Source organism: Sceloporus occidentalis, unplaced genomic scaffold, assembly GCF_023333645.1.
Source record: "Sceloporus occidentalis isolate IW3139 unplaced genomic scaffold, rSceOcc1.0.p SCAF_3, whole genome shotgun sequence".
Taxonomy (NCBI): Eukaryota; Metazoa; Chordata; class Lepidosauria; order Squamata; family Phrynosomatidae; genus Sceloporus; species Sceloporus occidentalis.
This window is the reverse complement of record NW_028316983.1, coordinates 72678739-72692871: the sequence shown is the minus strand read 5'-3', so window position 1 is coordinate 72692871 and position 14133 is coordinate 72678739. Positions and strand designations below refer to the sequence as shown.

General features: G+C 45.8%; 1 protein-coding gene across 1 annotated transcript in view; it reads right to left on the bottom strand.

Annotated features, from left to right (window-relative positions):
• The window catches only part of ZSWIM5 (zinc finger SWIM-type containing 5), a 172616-nt gene extending 171089 nt beyond the window's left edge, over positions 1-1527 (bottom strand). The window contains exon 1 of the mRNA XM_089518295.1: positions 765-1527. Coding sequence (XP_089374421.1) covers positions 765-1527 — 763 coding nt within the window. The remainder of the gene's footprint in view (positions 1-764) is intronic.
• Between the last annotated feature and the right edge of the window lie 12606 nt (positions 1528-14133).

Genomic DNA, 14133 nt, shown 5'->3' with positions numbered 1-14133 from the left:
TATATATGTGTGTATGTGTACGTATACATATAATTTCCCCCTTACCTCACCTTTCAAACTCTCTGGGACAGGAATGGACTTTGACAGGAGCAGGGTGACCAGATGTCCTCACTGCAAAGGAGGACCAGGCAGCCCAAAATGGAGGGCACTCCTGGAAAAAATATAGGACGTTCCCAAATCAAGGTGAAAAAGACTCCTCTCAACAGAATGACCGATGTCTTCACCGCAAAGGAGGCCCAAGTGCTGCAAAACGGAACAAGTGGCCAAGAGTGTGGGAGGTTGCCAAAGCCAGGCTGGAAACCCTGCTGGCGCTGAGCATGCCTGCCTCTTCGGGATGCTCCCAAGGGAGGGCCTTCTGGCCTTCCTCCTGGAGAGAAGGGCCTGATGGTCACCTGCACAGAAACAGGGGTTCATAGATGCTGGGCTCCTTCAGCGGAGGCTTCTGAGGGATGGATGCTCCTCCTGGACAGAAAGAAGGGCAGCAAAGGGAGGGCAGCTCTGGGGGAAGAAGATGGAAAGGGGGGAGATGTCTTGGAATCAAAGGTGCAGAGGGAGATCAACCGGGATCCCGGTCCAGTCAGGACAAAGGCTGCGTCCACACTGGAGACCTAGCCCGCTTCGGCACCGCTTTGACTCCGTTCTCAAGGCTATGGCATTCTGGACCCAGAACCGACTCCAGCTCCCAGGCTTCCCTAGCCTTCAGCCCGAAAAGGAGCCAAAGCGGGGCCAAAGCGGGTCCTGGCTCCCCCTCAGCCCTGACTCACCGACTTGGAGGACGTTGTCGACGGCGCCGGCCTCCAGGAGCCGGATGCCCCTCCGGAAGGGGAGCCCCTCGGGGGCGGCGGCGGCGGCGGCGGAGGCAGAGGGCCCGGGGGCCGGGGCCGGGGGAGGGCCGGCGCCGGTCGGGGCTGCGGAGGGAGGCATGGCGCCGGCGGGGCTCTCTTCTTGGGGCGCCCCGGGGCCCGAGGCTGCCGGAGGGGGGTTTCCCCCGAGGGCCCCCGCTCCGGGCGCCGCGGCCGAGGGCCTGCCTCCGGGCTGGAAGCTGGAGTACATGCGGATCTGCCTCTCGCTGCGGGGGAAGCTCCAGTAGACGATGCGGCGCTGGACGGGCTCCGGGATGCGCTGGAAGCGGCCCTCCACGCGCTCGAAGGCCCAGCTGCCGGCCACCCGCTTGGCCGCCGCGTCCAGCAGGGACTCCGGCTGGAAGAGGGGCAGACGGCGCCGGCGGGGATGGAAGAAGGCGGCAGGCGGAGGAGCCGGAGCCGGAGCCGGAGGGGGAGGCAGGGACCCCGGGAAGGGCCCCGGGAAGCCATGGCCTCCCGCCAGGGCCCCCGCGGAGCCTCCTCCTCCTCCTCCGGCTCCAGCTCCAGCTCCAGCCCCGGGAGGGAGAGCGGCCAGAGTGGCCCCTGCAGCCCCCGCCGCCAGCAGCCCCCGGGAGCAGCAGAGGCGCTTGGGTCCCCCCGGGGATCCCCCCGAAGAAGGCAGCCGAGGAGGCAGCAGCTCCTCGCCCTCGCCGCCCTCCGCCATCGCCACCGCCGACCCCCACTGCCAGCCGGCGCCGAGTGGGCTGCTGCCTCCCGCCCTCCCTCCGCCGGACTCCGGACTCCCAGGAGGAGGAGGAGACTCAGCCGGAGAGGAGGAGACTCAGCAGCAGCAGCAGCAGCAGCGCCAGGGAGGGAGGGAGGGAGAGAGGCAGCCCCACAGAGAGAGAGAGAGAGAGAGAGAGGGTGCAAGGGCCCCCTTTGTGGCTCTGGGGGAGGCACTCCCCTTCCCCCCCCTCTCTCTCTCTGTCCTGAGCCACCCACTCCCCAGTTTCTCCTTTCTCTGGCTTCCTGCCTTAGAGGGGAAAGAGTGGCGCTGAGGGGAATGAGCTTCACCCCTTCCCTTCTCTCTCTCTCTCTCTCTCTTTCCTTGGCTTCTCTCTTGTTGGTTTTGGGGGGGGGGGAGAATGGGATGTTGGGGTGAGAAAGCGCTCTCCCTCCTTCCCTCCCCCTCTTCCCTCCTCTCTCTTTCCGTCTCCGAAACCCCTCAAGAGTGGCGTTGGGGGGAAGGGGGCTCCCTCCCCCTCTGCCCTCTCCTTCCCCTCGGTCTCTGACCTTTGGGCGCAAGAGGAGGCGGGGGAGAACATGCTCCCTATCCCTCCCCCCTTAACCCCCCCCCAGAGCTCTCCTTCCCTTTGGCTTCTTCCCTTCTGGGGGCGAAGAAAATGCTCTCCATCCCCCCCCCCCCCCAGTTCTCCTTTCTCTTGGCTTCTCCGCTCTGGGGCTGAAGGGGTTTTGGGGGGAAAGGAGCTCCTTCCCCCCTCTCTTCCCCCCCCCCCAGAGTTCTCCTTTTGCTCTGCTTCTCCCTTCTGGGCGCAGAAACCAGGGGAGGGGGATATGCTCCCCATCCCTCCCTCTCTCTTCACCCCCCCCCCCCAAAACAGTTCTCCATGTTCTTCCTTTCTCCCCTATGGATGCAATCGCCTGATCCCTTCCTCTCTCTCTCCCCTCCCCTACATTCCCATTTTGGGCTCTTCTTCTGGGATGCCACCTTGGACCTGATATGATAGCCCTGTTTAAATATCCGAAGGGGTGTCCTCATTGCCATGAGAAAAGCAGGGGAAAGGAAAATCAGTCCTTTTGAGATGTGGTGGTGCTGGAGAAGAGTGCTGAGGATACCCTGGACAGCTAAAAAGACAAACAAATGCGCCCTTGAACAGATCAAACCTGAACTCTTCCTGGAAGCCAAGATGATAAAGTTGAGATTGAGGTACTTTGGCCAAATCATGAGAAGGCACAAGTCATTGGATAAGACAAGAATGATAGGAAAGGTGGAGGGAAGTAGAGAGAAAGGCCACATTTTAGATGCAGAGATTAAATCAAAGAGGCCATGGGCCTGAGCCTGCAGGACCTGAGCAAAGCAGTGGAGGTCAGAGTTTTGGAGATGTCTCATGCCCAGGGCCACCATGACCTGACAAAGCCCAACACCAAAGCTAGAGAAAGGCCCCTGGGGACAGGTAAAATATTAGATTATTTATTTTCATAATCACAAATTATCTCACAGGACAACATGTATTTGAAACATTACTATTTTCTTTTTGATATGAAACTGAAACGCTACAGAGAAAATTTTCCTGAGCTACGCATCAGCCCCTAAGGATATACTGTACTTTTAGATTATCCAGGGAGATATGCATGATACAGCCTCACATGAAGATACATAATAGTAAGTGCACAATATTGCTTCACAACAAGATGTACTGTATTACAGTAAGTACTATGCAACATCAGCCAAAAGGGTAAATTACACTACACCGTTCTAATCTAACCAAGCACAACTCACAAACGAGGTCCCAAAAATTATCAGTTGTTATGAATGTAAGGTATCATCCAACTATTGTCACTTTTTTCCCCTTAATTTTTTTTTGGGGGGAGGGGATGAAAAAGATAAAAGAACCAATGAGAAATACAGGAGAGCTACAAGCTGACAAAAGGGGCCAGAATCCCCTTCATGACCCAGACAGGCCTAAAGCTTTGTTCTATCAGGATAAGGCAGTTTGGGGAGCATTGTGCAGCAGTGGGGGGTGCAAGGAGCAGAAGAGAAAGTCCTGTCCATCAGAGAACATTGTTTTCTCCCATTCCTGAACAGGGAGGAGACATGACAGTTAAAGTGGCATCATAGTGCAATAATTGTGTATTATTATTATTATTATTATTATTATAGTTTATTTTATAGCGCTGTAAATGTACACCACTGTAATACAAATGATCAAATCAATAAAAATTAAAACTGCCAATGGCGTACAATCTACAAAATACATATAAAACAATAGGTAATAATATAAAATAGAATTGGTTAAAATAATCAGGCAACAATTAAAAACAACATCAACTATCCAGTCAAAAATCAGTGTGACACTTCAGTATCAATCATATTCTGCTCCATGTTCAGTTAAAGTTGTTAATAGGTAAGTGTTACATCCTCAGCTTTTTGTAAGCGAATTTCTTTAAAAAGGAAAAAGACCGCTACTAATGAGAATTTTAAATAACACTCTCTGCTTAATAACTACCTTGCTTTACAGTTTGCTGGTGTCTCCCAGTTTACTAATTGATAGTTCAAGTTGCTGCCATGTTGGTTCAGGGACATAGCTAGGATTTTAGGAAGGGGGGGTCCAGACTAAGTGCCACCATTATAATGGGGCTTGAGTGTGGCAGCACAGCAGCACACACCATTCATTTTTCTAATGGAAGGGGGGTCCGGACCCCAAGAACCCCCCCCCTTGGCTACGTCCCTGGTTGGTTCCACACATTGAGACATAGTGTCAATGAGGATAACATCCTTCCTTAATTGGATCAATTTATGGAAATCAAAACAAAAAGCCCCCAAAATGTAAGCTTTCCCATATGCATGTTCTTGCAATGAGGAGGGAGTCCAAGTAGATTTCAAAGAAAAAAAGAAAGGGAGAAATTGTACTTATAAATTTAAAAAGTACAATCCTCCTTTTTTTCAGATGCAACAAGCAAGCATAACAGAAGATGTTCGTTTTTGCAAAAATTTATATAGTGGTGTAATAGAGACAATGGCCTAAGTTCTATTGATTAGTCCCAAATAGAGTAGACCCATTAAATAAATTAATGGGTAGTGAGGTAATTCACATTAACTCTATGAGTCTAGATGGGACTCGCAATAGGTTTTAGGCCAATGGTAATAAGAATAAAATTATATTATTATTTATTTACGTATTATTTTCCCATGGCATGTTTTTATGTCCTTTAGAGATATGAGGACAGTGCACTGACATCATGGTCACTCCATCCATCCTAGAAATGCTTAATTCAAGAAAGGACAGAGAAAATGTGCTATAAGAAACTACAAAACCAGCATAAAAACAACAGACATGTACACAGCATTCTTAGGAACTTCAACAGCAGGAACCAGTCAAACTATGTTTGCTCTTCATGCAGAGGGGGAAACAAATCAACTTACAGAGATATGGATGTACACTCAGCATGCATTTTGTATCAACACACACAAAACAGGCAGGTTGGTGCCACAGTGCCTGTATTCAGTCAGTCCCAGTGGCACAGGCAGCAATGACTCCACTATTGCAAGTCTTTAGGAATCTAAATACAAGGCTTCAAATCCATTTAAAGCTTCTTGTATGCATTTGTTTTGGAACACACAGTATTAAGTGGGAAGTGACCACAGACCAGAACATTCATTAGTTGTGTCGGCAAGAGGTTTGCAAAGAGCACACCCAGTTTTCATGGGACAAAGATCCAGACAAGAAGGAAAAGACTCATTTAACAACCAAGCCAGAGAAGATGGTTCAGAATATGCAACAAGGGGGTATCCACAATGACACATGGAAAGCAATAACCTCAAGTGGCTCATAGGACAGCAGGCCGGAGATGGGAATTTGATTCAGACATCTGGAAGATAGGAATTAGCCCCACTCATCTTTTGCTTGTAAAACAAAAATAAATCACCATGTCCCAGAAAAAAATATTGCTCTCATCTCAGGGCTTAACTTGCAAACATCAGGGAGCGTTTTCCTACATTTCTAGCTATAACAGGTATCTGATAGATGAAAAAATATTTGTCTTGCCTGCACCCCCAGTTTTGACCATCCAGTCATAGACATAAGGTAGAGGAGGGCAACGCCTAGTCTGGTGGAGCAACTCACATGTGACTTGCTAACACAGCCTGGCTGAAATCCAGGGTAAATGCCCCACGTGGGGAAAGTACTGTAGTAAGGTTTCTCTGCACACCAGCATACCTGAATCAATCAGCAGGAATGCTTCATGGGCCAAGAGTTTGGCTCCTCTGGCCCAAACTCTTCTGTAAGGTGACATGACATGGCCACTGCAGAATCTGTTTCATTTTATCTATAGATCATTCTACTGTGCTCGTCGCCACATCTCCCTCACCCTCCAGTTCTCCCTTCTGCTCCACCCTGCAACTACTGTTACTGGGGATGTCAGTCATGACAGGCCTCATCCTCATGGAGTAAACAGGACCCACCATCCACTCCTAGATTCCTTGCAAAACTGTGAGACTTTGTTGGTGGTGATCCTCACGAGATTTTGCACATTTTAAAGAGCGAGTTGCTGTAAGATGCATGGGTTTGAAACATATATGAATAGTGGTTTGAATGCATGGGCTAGTAAAAATAGTAGCACTGGATAGCTTGTGTCTTTGTAATCAGTTATTCTATGCTTTTGCACTTGCAATGGCAAGATGTTTTTCACAGTCCTGTCTCATAAAAGTCTGGCTGTTGCATGCATCTTATTTATGCCTCCTGAGAGGGCTTGCTCTTCCTAGGACAGGGCATTTATGTGAAAGTAACTCTATAACTTGAGAAGCTGAACATGTCTAGAGAAGGGCGACCAAAATGGTGAAGGATCTAGCAACCATGCCTTATGAGGGGAGACCCAGGGAGCTTGTTTAACCTGGAGAAGAGAAGGTTAAGTCGTGATATGATAGCCCTGTATAAATCTTTGAATGGGTGTCATACTGTGGATGGAGCAAGCTTGTTTTCTGCTGCTCCTGAGAATTGGATTTGGAGCAATGGATTCTAACTACAGGAAAAGCGATTCGAGGTCAACATTAGGAAGAACTTCCTTGACAGTAAAAGCTGTTTGACAGTGGAATACAGTCCCTCTGAGGCTGGATGGCCATCTGTCAGAGGTAGTTTGGTTGTGTATTCCTGAATGGCAGGGGGTTGCACTTAGGCTTGCCATATCCCGCCTGGGGGTGGGACTTTCCCGGTTTGGGGCGGGTCCGCATGGTCCCGCCCTGGTTTGGCCCCACCCCCAGGATTGCCCCCACCCCCGGGCGAGATATGGCAAGCTAAGGGAGGCTTTCCCTCGCAGCTTGGGCCAAGGCCTGCAGGGAAAGCCTCCCTGAAGGGGAGGAGTCTCTCCGTTTGGGCTCCGCCCCCACCGAGGGCAGGGCCCAGGCTGAGAGGGAAAGCCTCCCTGAAGGGGAGGAGTCCGAGTCTGTCCCCGCTTGGGCCCCGCCCCTGCCGAGGGCGGTGCCCAGACCCAGAGGGAAAGCCTCCCTGAAGGGGAGGAGTCCATCCCTGCAGCCTCGGAGGCTCCTATTCAAATGCAGGACACAAAAAAATGTGTCCTACATTTGAAAATTTTGTCCTACATTTGTCCCGGTTTGGAGGTCCTGATGAATGGCAACCCTAGTTGCACTGGTGGTCCTTGAGGTCTCTTCCAACTCTATGATTCTATGATTCTGTGACATGAAGACACAAGAGAGAGGAGGATAGGTTGAGTCTTTCAAAAATGACCTCCCCAGTTGGTGAAGAAATTTATCATGCCTTATTGGGCTTTATGTAAAATCCCATCCCTTTGAGAGTGAAGGCATGGACATGGATTAAAAGGATATAAGTTGCAGCAGAACTATGCTCTTTGCCATCCTTTTCTTACCCAGAATTCTGCCCCATTTAAGCTGTTCCACCGCTAACCTGTCCTGAGTTCCATCAAATCACAAAGCCCCTCAGCCAGTGAATTTCAGGATTGTACTGTGAAACACTAAAAAGATGGAATAAAGGTTATTATTGGTCTTTTCCATTACAGCTACAAAAAAAGGTCTTGTTCTGCCCAGAAAAGCAATTAATTACAAACTATGAAAATTTAAAATATCCTAGAGCTTAGTTTTGTTGTACCAGAGTAAGTGATCATGAACAGAATTTTAAAATAACCCTAACCAGAGTGACTGTCTGACATTTGGCATGCCTTCTCAAGTGCTGAAAACTGAACAGGTGAGGAATGAGCAGGTGGGTGCTTACACAACTGGCATAGATGTCATAGAAATGAATATGGGATATCTGTCACAGTGATGAGACATGGATTATATAACGAGAAATGAGCAGAAATAATGTTTCCCTCTTGGTTCTGATTGGAAAATTCAGTTTGTTCTAATTGTCCTCTTTTCTCAGTATTATTGCCTTAAGGGAGCTGGTTCAGAAATTATAACCCATTCTCACATGGGTGTTGCTGGCTGTCTCCCATTAGATGCACAGTTTTACAAAGGCACTGGTGTCACCATGCTGGATAGTTATGATCTGGGTGGCCATGCTAGATGAGGATTTGGGCCAGCGTGACATTGTGGTTTGAGCATTTGACTACAACTCTGGAGACAAAGGATTGATTTTATGCTTGGCCATGAAACCCACTGGGTGACCTTGGGCAAGTCACATGCTCTCAGCCTCAGGAGAAGGCAATGGCAAACCACCTCTAAACAAATCTTGCCAAGAAAACCCCATGATAGGTTCACCTTATGGTCTCCATAAGTCAGAAACAACTTGAAGGCACACAACAACAGCAGCAGCAACAACAAAAAAGTCCAAAACTAATATTTCCAGTCTCTGCTTACTTGTCCAATAGTGTCATGTGCCAACACTGGGTCTGAGTTTGACCATGATTCAGCCAAAACAATCCAGTTTTTAAACATTCCAAATGCTGTTAAGAAAAGCTAAAATATACATTCGGGCCCCTCCATCTCGCAGACTTGGGATCCGCATTCCTGATTATTCACATAGAGGTGACCTCCATTATCATCAATGGGGTGCAGCCCCGTGCGCTCGTGGGGACGTGCCTCATTCAAGCCTATGGGCCTTGAATACGTGCGAGTCTCCATTTTGTGGGGCAGGGTCCAGAAGGGACCCCCCCATGAAAACAGAGGGTCAACTGTATACTTAACTTTTCCATTAAAATCAATGGAATATAAAGTTGAGCTATGGTATTGCATCGTAAAATCTCCCCTGATCTATTCGGAACAAAAACACTAGTGTGAATGCAACCCATGTAACACCAAAACATCTACTTTTACATCAGTGGCTTTGTCTAATTATGATCATCCTTGAATCTGTTTTGATATGGTGCCCCTGATGTACGGTAGTCCTCAATAACGTATCTTTAAAATGTTTTTAATGCAACAGTAGTGTTAAACTGAAGCACAAATGATCAACAGCTGTCGATGAAATGTTTTGAAACAGGAAGGCTCCTTCTATCTTTTGTCAGTAATCCCATCAGGGCATGACTTTGAAGTCCAAGTCCCCACTCGGTAAAATTAGTGTAATGGTGGTGGGGGTGCCTGTTACTAAAACAAAAGTTTACATCCCAACCAAACAAGTCTGCAGCAACAAACCTCTTCTTTTTTGTTCTCATTATGAGGATCAGAATATTGTGGTCCGGAAATGGAAATGCCTTTCAATGTTAGGCTCATTCAGCCAAGAAGCTCCAAGGCAGGAGTGGGCAACTATGGTAGGTTTGGGATGGGGGGGTGTCAATTTTCTGCCAACCCCCGGGAGGGCACATGGATGGCCAAAAATGCCAACAAATAAAAAAAACTGTTTCTGGTTCTGGAAAAAAAAAACAAAAAGGTTAGCAACCTATTTATAAATGGAGAGCTACTGAAAGAGGCTTTCAGGATCAGCAGAAAGGAAAAGATGGTCTGTGGGATCTGGAGGAGTCAAGACCTGCAAAAACAGCCTTGGGGGCTTCATGTGACCTTATACTTTGCCTCCTGCTGTGAGGGAAGGGAAGTCAAGTGGTACAGCATGGATGACACAAAGTGCCAGTAATAAGCAGTAGGTTATTCCCATCACTAATCAGACTCTCCTCAACTTGAGTAAATCTCTGTGCTTGTTTCTCCCCATGCTGTTGGTCAAGGTGTGGACCATAACTAGTGATGGTCAGAGAGGTTTTGAACTCACCTAGTATAAGAATAGTACGGTGGATTCAATATATATTTAAATTACATACTTTTGGCTGAAAGAAATATTTTTCTATGTATTATTACTTCCAATTTCCTTAATACTTACACATATAAAATTCTATTCCATTAATATATTCTCACTGTCAAGCAGTATTTGCTTCGTGGCTCTGTCACAGGGATGGGCAGAAAGTAAGTCTGGATCTACTCCTACTCTCTCAGTGATTTGCAGTAAATTGGCAAGGATCTCTGACTCCTAAATAGAAAAAAAGCAGCAAATAGATGACTTCCCCCATCCACTCTGTATTATGAGGCTGAAAGAGAGCAATGTTGAACTAACAGAAACTGGGTTTGGTATGGAAGATTGTGAGGTCCATTCAGTTCTGGTAATCAAAAATAAATAAATAAATAAATAAATAATGCAAGACTTAAGACTGTCTACCCCTTCTCTGTGATCATGAGATGTTGAACTCAGAAGTATGCAAGGAATATGGTAAATAGATAACATAACTTTTCCAAGTCTCTGAGAGCCATGAAAAATTAATGTCTAAAATATGAGCTCTGATAGATTTTTGTGTGCACACATTTTCTATGCCAATTTGTAGACCATACAAGGAATATTGCATGGCAGGGCAGCCTGTAGTTGAAACAAAGCTGGTGGCTTTCCCCCCAAAATGTCAGTATGAAGCAGCTGCCCTTGTCCAGTGGCTGCAAAGCCTGGCCAGGACTCACAGTGAATTATGAACATTTGCTAGAAATTCCCCCAGAATCATGTGCAACACGGCAGGATTGTAATGCAGATATGGAACCATTATTCTACAAACAAATCACTGCATATGGGGATTTCCTGAGGGCAGGAAGTTTGAAATCTACTGCTTTCATTTATTAGTCTGCCAATTAAATATATTGAAGCCTGCAGCCTTACTTTTAAGGTGTTATATAAATTCTCTTTTAGGATAAGGACTGAGAGATCAGATTTATTTATGTATGCATTTAGTTTTGTTGCTCAAGGCAGCTCATAATAATAAAAGGAAAGAAGGGAGTTGTGTTGGGGAAAATGCTCATCCACAGGGAAACACCACTATTCCTATCTATGATAGCTTTATAGTAAGTCCTTTTCAAGATATTTGTGGCCAAAGGAACTGTCTACCCTTTATTATTCCCCCCTCACCCAGTTCATTTGAGAACTCCAAATACTTTTGTATTCTTTGTTCTCCATGACTGATCAGTGTCAAACTGGAAAGAACAAAAGGGTAATAATCCATTGCTTATTGCATGTTCCAGGTGGGGGCTTTGTTTTGTTCCCAGCCATGCAGTTAAATAGATTCATTTTCATTCGTGCTGTTTTATATTCCAGGTCCCTCTTGTGGTGGAAAAAAAGAAATCCATGGAAAAGTCTGTTCCAAAACCAGAAATATGAATGATGCATCACAGGACTGTAGGATTTGCTGGGCTGTTTGTTGCAATTAAGCTATTCAGAGCACTAGTTCTTGTTGTTTTTTTAATTTCTAGCTACTGAAAGCAGAACAGCCTGAGTTACTATCTGGATTTTGGATTTTTCTCCTGTTTTCCCTCTTTTTATGTCATACTCATTGCTTTAGTACTATTACTCTCCCCTCCTTTGACAAAGAAGCTCCCTTTACAAAGTCTTTTTGCACACATCTAGCCCTACCATTTTCTTCCTTCCTTGTCCTCTGTCTAGTTGGAAGATTTTCCCCCAACATCAGCATCAGTAGGATGGTTAAGGGGGCTGGAAAAATTCAGACTTTGTGGGTTGAGTAGCAGCAGCATGTCTACAGTAAACAATGCAATAAAACTTGAGTTAGCGAGTGGTTTTCTACTTTAGCTGATCCTACTGTAGCAGTGTGTTGTGGTGGTGTGCATTCAAGTAATTTCCAACTTATGATGACCCTAAGGTGACCCTTTCACAGGGTTTTCTTGGCAAGATTTGTTCAGAAGGGGTTTGTCTTTGCCTTCCTCTGAGGCTGAGAGAGTATGACGTGCCCAAGGTCACCCAATGCGTTTCCACGGCCAAGTGGAGATTTTAACCCTGTTTTCCTGGTGTAGTCCAATACTCAGACCACTACACCATGTTGCTAGCTATGTGCATTGGCACACAATAAGCCAGGTAAACAGCAGCTGCCTCCAAAATATCTTACTGAGCATGCATGTTGAGCAAACCAGAGAGAAATGAAGAAAGCAAATAAGCCTGCCTCACCAGCTACCCGAGCACATTAAAGATAATGCATCTCTATGTTTGGCCGGTAAAATGGAAATGCAAAAGTAGAGCTGATGAAAGAAAAGGTCATATCTGGATGCATTCTGGAAAAGCCTTAAATTGGCTTCTAGAAAGTTCAAAATTATTTTGTTTACTTCTATAGGGGTTGCCTGACCAGGTTGCTTCAATTCATATGTGGATAATATTCATTTTGTTTTGTAAAAGGTGGAAAATATGTTAATCTACTCTTTTTTTATGGTAGAAACATATCCCTAATTTTCAAACATTATTTTGGCCCCTTGTTTCAATTGTTTTGTTAAAAGAAGCAATGCCCAGGGAAACATCTATTTCATTAACTGTGGTATAGTATACCTGTATGGTAGCTTTGACTAACAAGAAAAACTAAGTGCCAACTGGCCATCCAAATATGTAAAGAATTCCTCTCAACAGTTTTGAGAAATGTATGAAGTCTTGTTAATCATATCTTAGCAAGAGGTTAAATGTTAAATATCTACAGCACTCTTAGGCAGTGTAAGAAAAGGAGCTGGTAGATGGGATACCTCCTCAGAATTAATGGTTGGGGGAATGGTCTCCCTTTTTTCATTGCCACCCCAAAACATTTTGTTACCTGGTGTGGAGCAGCACATAGTGTTGAGGCACTTAATTCCCAACGTTGGTCAAGTAACTTTCATATCTGAGTCAGAAAATTCCACATGCACCTCTCTTTCCTTCCTTTTGCAGAAACATAATTATAAGACACTAACAAGTGGCTGTCTTTTCATACCCAATCAGGTGCCTCACTCTGTGTAATGGTAGGATAGGCCCTAAGAAGCTTACTCCTGTGCCTTCTGATTCTCACTTTCAGCCCTTAAATGTAAACGGTTTTTAAAAACTACAGACTTAGAGACCACAGCTGTCCAGTACTGCCCTGAAGAATGGGATCACAAAAGGTAGTGGGGGGAGGGAATAGAGGGATATCTTTTAACTACCATTATTATAATTTGATGGGAAATTAATCCAATTGTTTGGTTCAACTCTGAACTCTAGGCTGTTTGATAGGGAAAGAGAAGTTTCCCTGAGACACATATTATCAAAAATGGATGATATTGTGCGCTATCTTTGACTTGGTCTACTCTTAGGTCCCTGGGTAAGGGAAGAGACAAAGCTCTGTGGCTACTTGTCTTGTTTTGGAGTCACAGCAAACAACCCTTTTCCAGTTTGGATTTAATAGACATGTTTTTAAATATATTTTAGCTAGGTATGATTTTGCATCACCAGCAGATTTCACAGTATGACAAGCTCTTAGAGCTCAGTTAATGGCAGTAGTCACATTCCCAGCTGTTTCTACCCAGAATGTCTGACACAAATACTCCAGTTATGCACTTCAGGGTATTATTACACCACAGTAGAAAATAATTTTCTGGGGGTGGATTAAGACCAGCTGAGATATAGCAGGCCCACTCCAAGGTATTTTGCTGCCTGAGGTAAAAAACAGGATGATATGCCCATATTCCACATGTAGAACGTTGCTAGACTTGCAGTTGAATCCAAAGCATGGTGCCACACATGTTCAGCTTTTATGCATGGGGTGCTTGCTCCTCTATGTAACTGTGCAGCTGGGGGAGATAAGGATTCTTAGTAAAATGGGGGACCCTACAGATGCTCCTGAAGACACTGAGGTATGGCGACAGGGCCAGCAGCTGCAACCTATTCTGCATATGAGCTCTATGCTTGAGCAAAAGCAGTCAGTGGCTCCCATTCCAGTGGGAAAGTGAATATACTTCAAGTTTTGGTATGAACCTGTTATGGGACTTGGGTTCAGCACCTTGGATAGCTAAAGTCTGGATTAAAACCCAGAGCAGAGAAACCATTCAGTAACATGGAAAGCCTTCGGTGCGCTTGAAAGAAGAGAATAAAGGGAGACATAGATATTTAGTCAGCCCTCCACATTTGTGGTTTTGACTTTTGTAGATGATTATTTACAGATTTAATTAATATGTTCTCTCTAGGAATCTCTAGGTCCTCCAGCATGATTCTATTGTTAACTTCTTCCAAAAGTTATGCAGGAAGACCTAAAGATTTCTAGAGAGAACAGTTCTCTAGCCATTTGTAAGTCCTCCAGTGCAATTTCATGGTCAGCCTCTGGCAAATTTTGGCCACAGAATTGTCCTGGAGGAGCTAGATATTCCTGGAAAGGTGTT